Raw genomic sequence first — 14,332 nt, 5'->3', positions numbered from 1 at the left:
CTCGGTTGTTTATTGCTGTACCTCCATGCTGGCGTCTGGCACATGGCAGCTACTCAGCAGGTACTTGTTGAATGAATGAATGTTCTAGATATCTAGAGGTTCTGCTCCCCTGGGCTGAGGGGACAAGTCCAGTCCCCCTCACGACTCAGGAGCAAAGCGTCCTTTGCGCTCCTCCCCGGCACAGCCGATCCCAAGTAGCTCCTGCTCCTGGCAGAAGAGGGCGCTGCAGGGCAGGGAGAAGCCATCCCGAGCCCTTCGTCACCACCGGCCCTTCTCTCCCGCAGGGGGAGCTGATCACCTTCTATTACTACTGGAAGAAAACCCCCGAAGCAGCCAGCTCCCGGGCCCACCGCCGGCACCGCAGGCAGGCCGTGTTCAGGAGGATCAAGACCCGCACCGCGTCCACACCCGTCAGCACGCCCTCCAGACCACCCTCCAGCGAGTTCCGTAAGTGCGGGGCTGCTCGCTGTCCCGGTTCTGGGCCTGCACTCACAGGTGTCCTTGTCGCAGAGTGGCTTGGGGACATCATGTGTGTGGTGCAGGCGTATGAAACTTGCGCCTGGATGTAGCACTGACTTGGGGGACTTGGTAGGAGAGGTTCATAAATTATTTATGCATTAAATTTTTTAAGTAAACTCAACATCGTTGTAGCTTTTTATAAAAACGTAAGTCTTGACTTGTCCTGGGGTGTTTTCGGTAATTTCAGAGGAGATTTCCCACTTCATGGCGGGTGTTCTGTTTGAGTTACTGTGTTGGTATTGTGTTGGCAGTAAGATTCACATCTTCTTTTTCTCCTCTTGGTCCCAGTGTAATATGCAGAATAATTTGATGTTTTCTTAACCTTTTTTTTTTTTTAATTATTTAAAAAATTTTTATTTTAAAATGTTTTGTTTTTTGAGAGAGAGAGAGTACGGGTGGGAGAGGAACAGAGAGAGAAGGGGACGGAGGATCTGAAGTGGGCTCTGTGCTGACAGACTGACAGCAGTGAGCCCGACGCGGGGCTCGAACTCACAAACTGTGAGATCATGACCTCAGCCGAAGTCGGACGCTCAACCCACCGAGCCACCCAGGCGCCGCAGATACCTTCTTAACCTGTAAAAGCTGGCGTGCAGCAGCGGGGCCGGTGGTTCTGTCCTGGTCCAGGGCGCTCCGCCTGAGGGTTGCTTACGTGGGACATGCAAACCAGAATCGACCCAGTAGGGCTGGCAGGGGCGGGACTCGGTGGAGAGGGAGCGCCTCGGGACGTCCGCACGTGTCAGGGAAAGCACTTGGACGCACTTCGCCTGCTCCCATACCCAGTTTGTGGGCATCAGTGCTCGCCACTCCGGGATGCGGGTGTGACGCCAGTCCCCCGAAATACGGTAGGGCAGACCCTCGGGTACTTCACCCGAGTTTTCGTTCTGATCACCGGCCCTGAGGAATTCAGAGTGGGCCTTCGTGAACACTGCCCCTTCCAGGCGACTCTGGTGGCTCAGAGCCTGGGGCAGGCCACGGGTCACAGGTGGTCCCGGTCTTGGCCAAGCATGATGGTGTCTCCCCCATCCCTGTTGTGTTCCTGCCATGCCCAGTGGACCTGAGTTCAGCCAGCGAGGATGACTTTGACAGTGAGGACAGCGAGCAGGAGTTGAAGGGGTACGCCTGCCGCCACTGCTTCACCACCAGTAAGTGGGGGTCTGTGGGAAGGCGGGGGTGGGGGACGGCGCTTTCGCTGAGGCAGGCCAGGTTCAGGCGCTTCCAGGTTCGGAACGTCTCGTGAGTCCAGTTGAAGACCTGCCAGGGAGTCACTGGCTTGACGTCCGCATTGCGCTTCAGGGTTACTTGAGAAAAAGCAGAAGTTCGTATCTGTTGTCACTCCCCTGTCGAGCAGTCAGTGTGGTCGGGGCGGAGGTGGCGGGTATTCCTGAAATCCTCTCCCGCCCTGGGAGAGAGCGGCGGGTGTCTGTCCGAGCCCACGGAGGGGCCCCCCCACCCGCACCCCTCTTGCCTCACGCAGCCTCCAAAGACTGGCACCACGGGGGCCGGGAGAACATCCTCCTGTGCACGGACTGCCGCATCCACTTCAAGAAGTACGGCGAGCTCCCCCCCATCGAGAAGCCTGTGGACCCCCCACCATTCATGTTCAAACCTGTCAAAGAGGAAGACGATGGGCTCAGTGGGAAGCATAGCATGAGGACACGGCGCAGTCGTGGCTCGGTGAGTCCTCGGGCGGGCGACCTGGGCCGCTTCGGGTTACTAGGACGCCTGGGCTTGTGCCTCCTGGGAGGCTGGGAGGTGACCGGTTTTATGTAGAGGACCAGCCTCCTTGAAGGAGTGATTGGCCCAAAAATACTAGTTCTGTCTGTGGGTCTGGGAAGAGCCTCTGTTCTCTCCTTCCCTCCCTCGTGTCGTCCTCGGGGAGTCAGTGGGGTGTGTGTCCTGAACTCAGCGTCAGTTTCTGGCTCAGTGCGTGCTCTCCAAGTCCCTCAGACCTGCCTCTGGCCCCTGAGCCTGACACCTGCAGTGGCCGTGTCTCTGCTGCCTAAACTTGCAGCTGCCTTTTTTTTTTTTTTTTTTTTTTTAAGTATTTGATCCCGTTTTGGAAACTTTCGGTACATTTTTGTCCTCACTATATAGCCCTTTTCATAAAGAGGTTTTGTTTTCTAGGTTGGAAATGTGTCAGCAGGGCCTTTGGGAGTGAGAGTTCTCACTAGGGATACCGCCAGAGTCTTCCCCCGTGGTCAGCCTCCCCAGCGGCCCTTGCAGGCCTGTAGAGGGCACCGTCCACCTTCCTCTGACCTTAGCATCTTGTCAAGGCTGCCGCGCCCTGGCCACCCAGCACATGGACTGGCGTGAATCATTGTATCCCCATCTCCTCTGAGTCCCATGGCTTTGCAGAAATGAACCGAAGTGCTTGGTGGTTTTAGGAGCTGAGCCACATTATTTGTCGGTTTATCTCTTTGGGTCATTTCCCATCCTGTCAGATGAAATCAGCAGGTGTTGGGTTTGGGCAAGGAAGTGGGCAGTTCCGTGGAACAAACAGGAAGGGTGGGGTGATTTAAAGCAGACCCTGTGTGTGATTGCCATTCTGGAGAACCTGGCGGAGTAAACGGCCCTCGCCAACTTCTGCCCCTCGGAAAACCTCGCTCGTTTCTACCGCACAGCATCCAGGACCATCCCTGGAGATGAGCATTTTAAGTTAAGGACTGCTGTCTCCTCCGTGTGAACCCACCCATTCACCCCTCGTTCCTCCCTTCAGTCCGCATTGACCCCCACACCGTGAGGAAAAGCTGCAGGTGCCTGTCGCTTGCCAGGCACCCTGGTCTGGGATTTGCCATAGGGCAGGTGTTTGGGTCTGCTCCCGAGGCTCCAGCATGTATGCTGGGCCCGGGTGGCCCACAGCAGAGCCTGGGGTCCAGTCTCACCAGCCTCTGGTCTGGGTGGGCAGATGTCTACACTGCGCAGCGGTCGTAAGAAGCAGCCAGCCAGCCCTGATGGTCGTGCCTCGCCGATCAATGAAGACATCCGCTCCAGTGGCCGGAACTCACCCAGCGCTGCCAGCACCTCCAGCAATGACAGTAAAGCAGAGACAGTGAAGAAGTCGGCCAAGGTGAGGTGCCTGTCACCCAGGGTAGCGGGGGCTGCTTGGGCCTGCCCCCTCATTAACACCCCAGGTTGCTGGAGTTGATGTTCAGCTCCCTCAGACATGGGGCTGCGGGTCGTTCCTGGAGCCGCCCTGAGCATCAGCATTGCCTGGCCTAGGGCTGTGGACTGGGGTCTGGGGTCTGGGGTCCGGGGTCCAGGGCCTGGACAAAGGTGGTCCGCTGCAGCTCCCAGCACTGACCTTCAGGAGCCATCTCTGCCTCAAGTTTCCCAAGGCCTCGGAGGCAAAGGGTAGGGTGTGATTAGAAAGGCTCCTTCCCCCCAAAGCCAAGTTATTTCCACCCCCAGATACTTGTTTTCTCCCGGCCTCAGCTGGTCCCTTCCAGAACTTTCTTGCTTCTGGAGATGGAGCTCAGAATACAGGAGCAAGGTGTCAGCGAACCATTGTCGTCTCTCCCGGGGCTGAGGGACCCCCTCCCTCGGCCTGATGCCCCTCATGGGCTTTCCCACTGCAGAAAGTGAAGGAGGAAGCCTCATCCCCCCTCAAGAGCACCAAGCGCCAGCGGGAGAAGGTGGCCTCCGATACAGAGGAGGCCGACAGGACCAGCTCCAAGAAGACAAAAACCCAGGTGAGCTGTGCAGCCTAGCCACAGGGACTGTAGCTCAGGGACTGCTAACACCCCCCGAGAAGCCCTGAGCCCAGGGTCTCCCTGGGGCACGGCAGGGCCCTGTCTCCTAGGGAGGGACCTAGAGCGGCCTCCGATGCCAGCCGGACCAAAGGAGGACCTGAGGTCCCCGGGGCCAGGCTCGCCGCCTCGTCTGCACGAACCTTTGTTGTGCGCCCGGCACGAGGCAGAGAGAGCCCTTGCCCTCCGAGAGCTTCATCCCTCCCGTCTCCGGCCCTAGGAAATCAGCCGGCCCAACTCGCCATCCGAAGGCGAGGGAGAGAGTTCGGACAGCCGCAGCGTCAATGATGAGGGCAGCAGTGACCCCAAAGACATCGACCAGGACAATCGCAGCACGTCCCCCAGCATCCCCAGCCCCCAGGACAACGAGAGCGACTCGGACTCTTCGGCCCAGCAGCAGATGCTACAGGCCCAGCCACCGGCCTTGCAGGCTCCCAGTGCGGCCACTCCGGCTCCCTCCGCCGCCCCCCCAGGGGCCCCCCAGCTCCCCGCACCGGGACCCGTGCCCTCTGCCACTGCGGGCCCTCCCCAGGGCTCCCCCTCAGCCTCCCAGCCCCCCAGCCAGCCGCAGGCCCCAGCGGCTCCCGCTCCCCATGCGCACATCCAGCAGGCACCTGCCCTGCACCCACAGCGGCTGCCCTCACCCCATCCCCCGCTGCAGCCCCTGACTGCGCCGGCTGGCCAGCCCTCCGCCCCACCCCACGGCCAGCCCCCGCTGCATAGTCAGGGCCCCGGCGGCCCCCACAGCCTCCAGGCCGGGCCCCTGCTGCAGCACCCAGGCCCCCCTCAGCCCTTTGGCCTCCCTCCCCAGGCCCCTCAGGCGTCAGCCCTCCCTCATGCCTCCCTGCAGCCCCCAGCCTCGCAGTCAGCACTGCAGCCCCAGCAGCCTCCGCGGGAGCAGCCCCTGCCGCCGGCCCCCCTGGCCATGCCCCACATCAAGCCCCCACCCACCACGCCCATCCCCCAGCTGCCGGCCCCACAAGCCCACAAGCACCCGCCTCACCTCTCAGGGCCCTCGCCCTTCTCCATGAATGCCAACCTCCCGCCCCCACCGGCACTGAAGCCCCTGAGCTCGCTGTCCACGCATCACCCTCCCTCGGCCCACCCGCCTCCCCTGCAGCTCATGCCGCAGAGCCAGCCCCTGCCCTCCTCCCCTGCCCAGCCCCCAGTGCTGACCCAGAGCCAGAGCCTGCCCCCTGCCGCTCACCCCCCAGCAGGCCTCCACCAGGTGCCTCCCCAGCCCCCATTTGCTCAGCACCCCTTTGTCCCTGGGGGCCCCCCTCCCATCACTCCCCCCGCCTGCTCCTCCACCTCCACCCCACCCGCGGGGCCTGGCCCTTCAGCCCCGCCACCCTGCTCTGCCGCCGTTTCTTCGGGAGGCGGCGTACCCGGGGGGACAGCCTGCCCGCTCCCCACCGTCCAGATCAAGGAAGAGGCTCTGGATGATGCCGAGGAGCCCGAAAGCCCCCCGCCCCCGCCCAGGAGCCCGTCCCCTGAGCCCACTGTGGTGGACACCCCCAGCCATGCCAGCCAGTCAGCCAGGTACCGGCTTCCCCGGAGCGTGGGCACAGCCAGGGCAGGGACAGGCTGGGCGGCTGGGGCAGGCGGAGGCCCCGGCAGGCCCCATCGAGAGATGTGACCCTTCTTCAGGTTCTACAAACACCTGGACCGTGGGTACAACTCGTGTGCGCGGACGGACCTGTATTTCATGCCTCTGGCGGGATCCAAACTGGCCAAGAAGAGGGAGGAGGCCATCGAGAAGGCCAAACGGGAGGCTGAGCAGAAAGCACGCGAGGAACGAGAGCGCGAGAAGGAGAAGGAGAAGGAGCGCGAGCGGGAGCGCGAGCGGGAGCGGGAGGCGGAGCGAGCGGCCGTAAGTTGGGGTCCACCAGGCTCGTGGGGTCCCTCTGCAGCCCCGCTCTGGGGCTCACTGTCTCAGCTACACTCTCGGATGCCCGCGGGCGTTATCTTTTCTCTCAGAGGCACAGCCCCGGCTGGGGCACGAGGGAAGCTGAAAGCGCAGAGCAGGCTGTCCCAGCAGGGTCCAGGCCGCGTGCTTGCGGCCCAAGCCCGTCCCCGGCCATGGTTGGGGCTGGCCCCTGGTGTTGCGGAGGAGGGACCAGGTTGGCTGGTTGGTACGGGCCGGCAGCTGGCCACCTGCCGCTCACACCCCCGCCCCCTTCCTTCAGCAGAAGGCGTCCAGCTCAGCCCACGAGGGCCGCCTCAGCGACCCCCAGCTCAGTGGTCCCGGCCACATGCGGCCATCCTTCGAGCCGCCACCAACCACCATTGCTGCGGTGCCTCCGTACATCGGGCCCGACACTCCCGCTCTTCGGACTCTGAGCGAGTACGCTCGGCCCCACGTCATGTCGCCCACCAACCGCAACCACCCCTTCTACATGCCCCTCAACCCTACCGACCCCCTGCTGGCCTACCACATGCCCGGCCTCTACAACGTGGACCCCACCATCCGCGAGCGGGAGCTCCGGGAGAGGGAGATCCGGGAGAGGGAGATCCGCGAGCGGGAGCTGCGGGAGAGGATGAAGCCGGGCTTCGAGGTGAAGCCCCCGGAGCTGGATCCCCTGCACCCAGCCACCAACCCCATGGAGCACTTCGCCCGGCACAGCGCCCTCACCATCCCCCCCACTGCGGGCCCCCACCCTTTTGCTTCTTTCCACCCGGGCCTGAACCCCCTGGAGCGGGAGAGACTGGCCCTGGCGGGCCCCCAGCTGCGGCCTGAGATGAGCTACCCTGATAGACTGGCGGCCGAGCGGATCCACGCTGAGCGCATGGCCTCGCTGACCAGCGACCCCCTGGCCCGCCTGCAGATGTTCAACGTGACTCCGCACCACCACCAGCACTCACACATCCACTCGCACCTTCACCTCCACCAGCAGGACCCCCTCCATCAAGGTGGGTGCCCCCCGGGCCGGGCTGTGACAGGGTGCTGTGGGCTGAGCTCTGGTTGACAAGGTACGGACCAGACGGGCAGAGCCGCTGTCCAGAGGCGGAGGCAGTTCTTTCCCGAAGGAATCCTCAATTCCTGACAGACCTGAGGACGTTCAGCATCTGTCTGGGAATCCTCACCTTGCGGTCTCCTGGTTAAAGCTTCGTTTCTTGGTCCTGTGCCTCCGGTGCCAGGGATAGCAGGAAGCAGCCTGTGCTCACTGAGGCAGGTTCGGGGCGGGAGGTGGGGCGTTGGAGCCCAGGCGAGGCCATGGGACACCGGGAGGCTCTAGGGAATCTTTGAGTGAGAACTGAAAAAGAACATTCCTTCTGTTCCCCACTGAGGGGCGGGGCCTGGGCTTCTGCTGGCTCATCTGGTCAGGACCACCCGGCTCTCTCTGTCCACCCTGGGAATGAGAGCTCCCCCAGGCCCGCCGACCGGCCAGCTGGGGTGAGGGGGGCTGTGCCTGCACCGGGGCACCGGGGCCTGCCGTGGGCTCCTGTGGCACAGCCCACGTGCAGGACTCCCAAGCGGGTAGACCTGCCTCCGGACTAGGGAGGAGGGTGACAGATGGAGCAGGACCAGAGGTGGGGAGACCTGCACCTTCTTTCTACCTGTGCACCCAGCCCCGATGCAGGGAGCCCGGACTCCGTGCACGAGGATGGTTCTGGGGAAGCCGAGGAGCTGTCACGTTTACCCCATAGTCCTGACGTCTGGAACTTCATTGCCGCCCGGCATGGGCTAAGCTCCGTGGCCGGTGGATGTGTCCTAATGCCGCATGGGGACAGGCAGTCGTTTGTTCATACAGCATTCATCCACTTGGCAGATATTTGAGTGCCTGTGATGCGTCGGGCACAGTTGTCAGTGTTGACAACAGCCCTACGCGCGTTACCTTCCCAGCCTAGAAGCGGTCAGTCAGCGTATCTTGGAGTGTGAAAAGCAGCGCGTGTTCTGGAGGACGGCAGAGCAGGGACAGGGAACAGGGGAGCTGGGGGCAAGGTTGCTGTTAGAGAGGAAAGCTCACCAAGATGGCAACTTTTGAGCGGGCTCGGCGGTTGGGCAGGGACGTCTGCAGGGACAGGGCGAGCAGGGGCACCTGGCCCGAGAGGAGAAAGCGGGGCTTAGTGAGTCTCACCCCGCCAGCTTCTGGGCAGAGTGCCAGGGAGGCAGCTCTGGGCAGCGTTGCCAGTCCGGCTGGCAGCTGGGCGAGAAACGCTGGCTGGACCCGAGCGGCCCTCGGGTTCCGGTGGACCTGACAGGTGCAGGGCAAGCCTGGGGTGTTGGGCTGGGTGGGCTCTGATGACATGGGGTCCTCGGCAAGACGGTGGCGGGGGTGGGGGGGGGGGAGACTGTGCCTCTAGCCACGCTCAGGAGTGAGCGGAGGGGCTGTGTGTGAACAGCCGGCTCTTTACCTCCCTGTTGCTTTCTGGAACTTTACTGCGGGTGGGGGTGAGGGCAGCCACCGTGGGTCAGGACTTTTGGTGGCCCTGGTGGCCGGGAGCCGGCCGTGGTGGGGAGGAAGCCGCCGGTAGTCACGGCCAAGGAGGGCAGACACGGAGAGAGCCCCGGCGCCCCGCACCGCCCGCATCTGGACTTCTGCTCCTCTTTTAGGTTCAGCAGGCCCGGTGCACCCGCTGGTTGACCCCCTGACCGCTGGCCCTCACCTGGCTCGCTTTCCCTACCCCCCCGGCACCCTCCCCAACCCTCTGCTTGGACAGCCCCCCCATGAGCACGAGATGCTTCGTCATCCAGTTTTTGGTAAGAACGCACCTGGGGAAGGAGGGGTCCAGGTCCAGTGCGAGAGTTGGGTTGGTATCTGACGTCCCGTTCGTTCGTTCCCTCATCCACGTCTTCAGCAAATACCCGATGATGTTTCCCGAGAGCTGGTGGGGGGGGGGACGGGTAGAGATGCATAAGAGCCAGGACGAGGGCAGTGCGACGTGAAGGAACGACAGAGGCGCTGAATTCACATTGAGGGGTCAGAGCGGACCTCTGTGAAGAAGAGCCTGAGCCACGAGGCCGGAGGACGAGGGAGCGTGTATTCCGTCCGTGTTCCCCCAGCCTCCACCCCTGGGGTCAGGGGATCGCAGGGGCAGCACCTGCTCCCCGGGTCCTTGCGGAGTAAGCAGCCCTCCTGCTCCCCGCCTCGGGAGGCCGTCTCCTGACCTGACCTCCTCGCCAGCCGCGTCCCGGCCGCTCCCTTGGCCCCTCTGTCTCAAAGGCCGTTGTGTGTCTGGCAGGTACCCCCTACCCCCGAGACCTGCCTGGGGCCATCCCACCCCCCATGTCTGCGGCCCACCAGCTGCAGGCCATGCATGCCCAGTCAGCAGAGCTGCAGAGACTGGCCATGGAGCAGCAGTGGCTGCACGGACACCCCCACATGCACGGTGGCCACCTACCAAGTCAGGAAGATTATTACAGGTGAGGCGGGGAGGGGCCGGGAGGGAGGGAGGGCCTCACTGTCTGAGCCCGGGCTCCCACCTGTCCCACCTGTGGCCACTGACCCAGCCTGACGGTCACCCCTCCTGGCCGTGCCCACCGTGTGCTTCGCCCGTTTCCACAAAGGCCACGCTCCCCCGCCCCCCCATGGCTCTGCGGGCCCCGGCCTCTTGGCCCTGGAGGGGACTCCCAAGGAGCCATCTTGACGGGAGGGAGACGAGGGGAAGGTCGGCTGCACGAGAGGCCACTCTGGTCACCTGGACCCTCGAGCTGCATGCCTGGTCGCACCTGCCCAGGCCTGGTGCTGAATACTTTCTCCCTTTTTTCCCTTTCTAGTCGACTGAAGAAAGAAGGTGACAAGCAGTTATAAGTTATTTATTTGTTAACGCTGGCTGTGGAAACCCCAATTCTTGGGGGGAGAAACAGGACTTTTTACATACAATACGAGCTACAGAAGCAAAAAGAATATCTTCTAAAGATTTCTTTATATATTTAAAAACCCCACAACTAAAAATGTTATCAGCATAATAGTGTTTGTTTGTAGAGAGAATACCTTGAGACTGGTTTGGGTCTCCCTGCATGACAGTCCCCCAGAAACTTAGTGAGTCCTGGACTGGACTGAACATTCAGAAAACTTTCCCTGCAATCTTGGGGTTTGGCTTTAGTTTTCTTTTCCTTCCTTGATTTCTTGGTAGGTGCTAGAATCCAGTTCACACCCTTCACTGTGTGTGCAGACACACTCAGCCACGTGTGTCCCAGAGCCCACGAGGTCTGCAGATAGGTGGCATAGGAGTTTGGAATCCAAGAGCTATAATTTTTAAAAAAACTTTTATTTTAATACATTGTAGGAAATCTTCATAATTTGAGAAAGTTCTGCAGCATGGCTTTTTACGTCTGTAAATAAATAATTTTAGAACGGCATTTTTTTTCTTCCACAAACTATTCTGATCTATTTTTTCCAGCCATGTCACTAATTGTGAATTCCTACCAGCTGTTGACAGAATACAGAGTTGATTTTTTAATAAAAAGTTATATATAATTATCCCTTTAATTAAAGGGAACAGATGGGCGTTACTAATTACAAACGGGCAGGAGCTTGGGATGAGGTTTGGTCGCAGCAGTGGGCATCCAGGGGTTTGCAGGGACGATGTTACAAACCGTTTCTTTGTTTTGCTGCCTTGATTTTCACTTCTGTCTGTTCCTAGCTTGTGCTTCGCCAGAGGTGCGGATATTTGTTAGATCGAACCTTTTTTATTTTGTACCAGGAGCGCCGGAGTTAAGTGTCCACCTTGTTCTGTCTCCACGGGATAGAAAGCACATGTTTCTGTGTGTCTGACTGTAGATTTCCTTATACATTTCTATGCACACACATTTGGCTGTTCTGGATGGACTGCCTTCTTAAATACTCTGACAATTTCATAAACATTCTGGAAAATTCAACACGAAAACGATTCCCTACAAATAGCACACGCTTGCCAAAGGAATCTGTTAGAAACTTGCCCTGTTGTGTGTCATCACTAGGATCTTCCTGCACTGAGGCCAGGCCACCCCTGCCGCACGGCTTGAGGCCGCTTTTGCTTGAGGGAGGCCCGGAGTTGGCACGGTTATGGGTGGGGGCGCCGTTTGAGTCCCACTCTTGCTCTCGTTCCTGGTCGGAATGGCTTCCTTCTGCCTGGGAGCTGCCCCTCTGAGGGCTCGGGCTGCTCTGCAGGGGGCCCGCCTCTCCTTCCTAGTTGTGGACGTGATGCACTTTCTCCAGAGCGGGGCCGGGCGTGGGGGGTGTCTGCGCCTGTTGATGAAGTGTTCTGTCAGGATGTGACCTTTCCCCGTTCCTCTCCCCTCAGGCTGGGAGTCACATCCAAGAGCTGTGGGATGACAAGAGCACGTGTGGGTCGGTGGATGTGGGGCGTGTCTAGGGCTGGAGCCGAGTCGAGGGTAGGAAGAGAGGCTGGCGCTTGGACCCAGAAGCCAGCAGGTGTGAGCTCAGATCCAGGTTCCGGATTCAAGCCTGCATCAGGGCCATTTCCAGTTTCTGTTAAAACTACGTCTGGTTTCGGTCGGGACAGATAGAGGATTGTTTTGTCTGTTGGGAATGTTCGTGGTTCTCTCCTTTGATTTTTCTCTCATTCCATTTCTGCCTTAACTTTAGCTCCTTAGAGGGGAGGCGAGCTCAGATGAACCCTGTGTCATCAGACTTGGGGCCGCACGGGCACGAGGCACTTGTTTCCTCCGGGGGGCGGGCCGGCTCTCCTGCAGCCCCTGCCCCGCCGCCCCCACCTTCTCTGCCATCTTTGGTTTCCTCTTGGTGGCACACAGTGCCCGCCATTCAGTTAAACCTTTGCCGCCTCTCTGTGTCCTCCGTTTTTCCAAAGAAGAGACGGAGTGAAGTACTCGGAAGTCTCTACTTGAAAACTGTCTGCAGGCGTTTTCTTGTTCGGTTTTGGTTCTTTCCCCATATCCCAGGGTGAAGCACTGAGATTCTTCCACTTAAAAACCTGCAACCCGAAACCCTCACCTGGTCAGCTGCACTTGGTTTAGGAGGCCCCAGACCTTCACAGTGTCTTTGAAGCCCGACCCCTTGGTTTCCTTTTGGATTTTCCTTCCTTTTGTTTGAAGTTTGGTTTTGCTTTTCTGTGTTTTGTACGTATCTTGTTGAATGTTGTCAAGATTGAGCTTTGTTTCACTGCAGGAGCAGAGTGTACATTCTGATTTGCTACGTTTATATATATCTTGAAGCTAAATGTATATATGAGTAGTTTGCCATGAGATAACACAGTGTAAACAGAGTAGACACCCAGAAATCGTGACTTCTGTGTTCTCTCCATTTTGAGTCTTTTGTAATTTTTTTGAAATATTTGTGGACATAAATAAAACCGAGCTACACTACAACAGCTGGGTGTTGACCGGTGGACTGTGTCTCATTCCTGGGAGCGGGCGGGGAGATTGGCAGTCGCCCTCCACCTAGGTCCCCCAGGGCGGGCAAGGGGCGGAGGGGAGCGCCCGGTTCCCCGCCGTTACTGGCACGCGGCTCGCCTGCCCTCCAAAGCAGCTTCCGGAAAGATTCCTGTCTGCCATGCCTGGTAGGAAGGGCAGGGTTTCTCTGGCTGAGTGCTGCCAGGGGCTTGCTCCAGCCTGACTGGCTGCAGTGAGCTCACCCAAGCAGCAGAATGGGTCTGGGGGTGATGGCCCTGGGACCAGGAGCAAGCACCCTCCCAGGTGAAGGGGCGTTGTAGCTCCTTCCCCTGCTCAGAGGAGAGGTCTGAGCCACCCACCAGCGCGGTGGCCTCCTACTCCTGTCCCCTCTCCCCCTCTCCTGGAGGCCTGCCAGTGCCCTAGCCCACCCTCAGAGTTGCTCTCTGGGATCACCCCATCGCAGAGGGACGGACAGCAGATGGCCTGCAGGGTGTGGACGTGGCCGTGAGGAGGCAGCAGTCATCAGAATGGATTCGGGCCGGGCCGTGCTTTCAGCGACCGGCAAGGGCATTTTCTTGAAGCTTCCAGACTGTCCCTGGAAATTTATACGCTCACCTCTCCATCTGGAATATGGGTTTCTAGATGTCCTGGGAGATGGAGTGAGAGCAACCCAGAGCACTTACTGTTGATAAACTGCCCTCCAACCAGGCAGACAGACTCCCGTGGTGGGGAAGGCCTGGGGAACGGCACGTGTCAGAACTACTGACCTTGGACGAGAAAACTTTGCCAACCAGAGGGTCCCGGGTGGCCTGCACATCGGTGGCCCTAGAGACACTTCTGTGTCCTCCCAACAGCAGGAGTCCCGCTCAGCAGCTTGGGTAGTCAGGGGGGACAGAGTTGCGGGGCCCGCAGAGGGGGCACAGGTGACTGTCGTTCCGGGTCAGGGACGAACAGGCAGGATGGGAGCGGCCAGGGGCGTAGAGGGAAGGGGGAAGCAGCTGGAACCCAGGTGCCTTCTTTGCTGGTCTTTTATCCACTGTATTTTATGAAAATACAGTGTTTCGTAGACCTGAATTTATGAATACCAATTTCAAGTAGCTTAAATGATCAGACTTGCGTGTCTGTGAACGGACGTGTGGATTTATGCTGCAGAAAGGACCCTCATCAGAGCTGCACAGGTTGTAGTAGTTTCTCCGGTGTGGACAACTGTGGCCACTGTCCCCACCCTGCCACGCACCCTTTCCGAGGCAGGGGGCCTGCGTCAATGGATTCACGTGAAGGAGAAAGGGTCTGCCGTCCGGCCACTGTGCCCCTGGCCATGCCCTCGTCACTAGCTAGGCTCCTCAGATGAGCTGGCGCTGGGGCGCCCCTCTCCCTGCCCGTGGGTCCCTGTGAGTGGATCTTCAGCTTGGCCGTGGTGGCTCAGCAGCCCCTCCCATCCTGCTCCCAACCTGCTGCAAACTAAGGAAGTGATACTTTGTAGGGCTGGGCGCATGGTCGCTGTATGGATAAATGTCTCTGGTGAGCACAGGTGAACGGGGTGCCCCGCGTGGGCACCACCTATGTAAAATGGAAGTTGCTTGTCTGTAGGGTGAGGATGCACAACAGAGAGATGAGCAGTGACCTCCCACATACACACGGAGGTGACGCTCAAATACCAGGAACACGGAGCTGAATGGTTGTGAATGCAGACAGCCGATGGGTGAGGGTCAGGGCTGGAGCGCTGCGTGGAAGCTCAAGAGACGTTTGGGGACGCCCCTCGCCAGTC

The 14,332-nt window shown here is 59.8% G+C and overlaps 1 protein-coding gene across 5 annotated transcripts in view; it reads left to right on the top strand.

Moving 5' to 3' along the window:
• The window catches only part of RERE (arginine-glutamic acid dipeptide repeats), a 426,631-nt gene extending 414,089 nt beyond the window's left edge, over positions 1 to 12,542 (top strand). For 4 of the 5 annotated variants that reach the window (XM_040460361.1, XM_040460343.1, XM_040460372.1 and 1 more), the window contains 11 exons: positions 285 to 447; positions 1,569 to 1,661; positions 1,994 to 2,193; positions 3,425 to 3,586; positions 4,095 to 4,208; positions 4,486 to 5,807; positions 5,916 to 6,138; positions 6,455 to 7,178; positions 8,824 to 8,970; positions 9,453 to 9,633; positions 9,988 to 12,542. In XM_040460361.1, coding sequence (XP_040316295.1) covers positions 285 to 447; positions 1,569 to 1,661; positions 1,994 to 2,193; positions 3,425 to 3,586; positions 4,095 to 4,208; positions 4,486 to 5,807; positions 5,916 to 6,138; positions 6,455 to 7,178; positions 8,824 to 8,970; positions 9,453 to 9,633; positions 9,988 to 10,021 — 3,363 coding nt within the window. In that variant the 3' untranslated portion in view covers positions 10,022 to 12,542. The remainder of the gene's footprint in view (positions 1 to 284; positions 448 to 1,568; positions 1,662 to 1,993; positions 2,194 to 3,424; positions 3,587 to 4,094; positions 4,209 to 4,485; positions 5,808 to 5,915; positions 6,139 to 6,454; positions 7,179 to 8,823; positions 8,971 to 9,452; positions 9,634 to 9,987) is intronic. The other variant, XM_040460352.1, reaches the window with a different exon arrangement.
• Positions 12,543 to 14,332: the final 1,790 nt, after the last annotated feature.

The sequence above is a fragment of the Herpailurus yagouaroundi genome, unplaced genomic scaffold (assembly GCF_014898765.1).
Source record: "Herpailurus yagouaroundi ecotype Mexico unplaced genomic scaffold, PumYag 77, whole genome shotgun sequence".
Classification (NCBI taxonomy): domain Eukaryota; kingdom Metazoa; phylum Chordata; class Mammalia; order Carnivora; family Felidae; genus Herpailurus; species Herpailurus yagouaroundi.
Note: the sequence above shows the minus strand (reverse complement) of the source record. Positions and strands in the feature narration are given on the sequence as shown.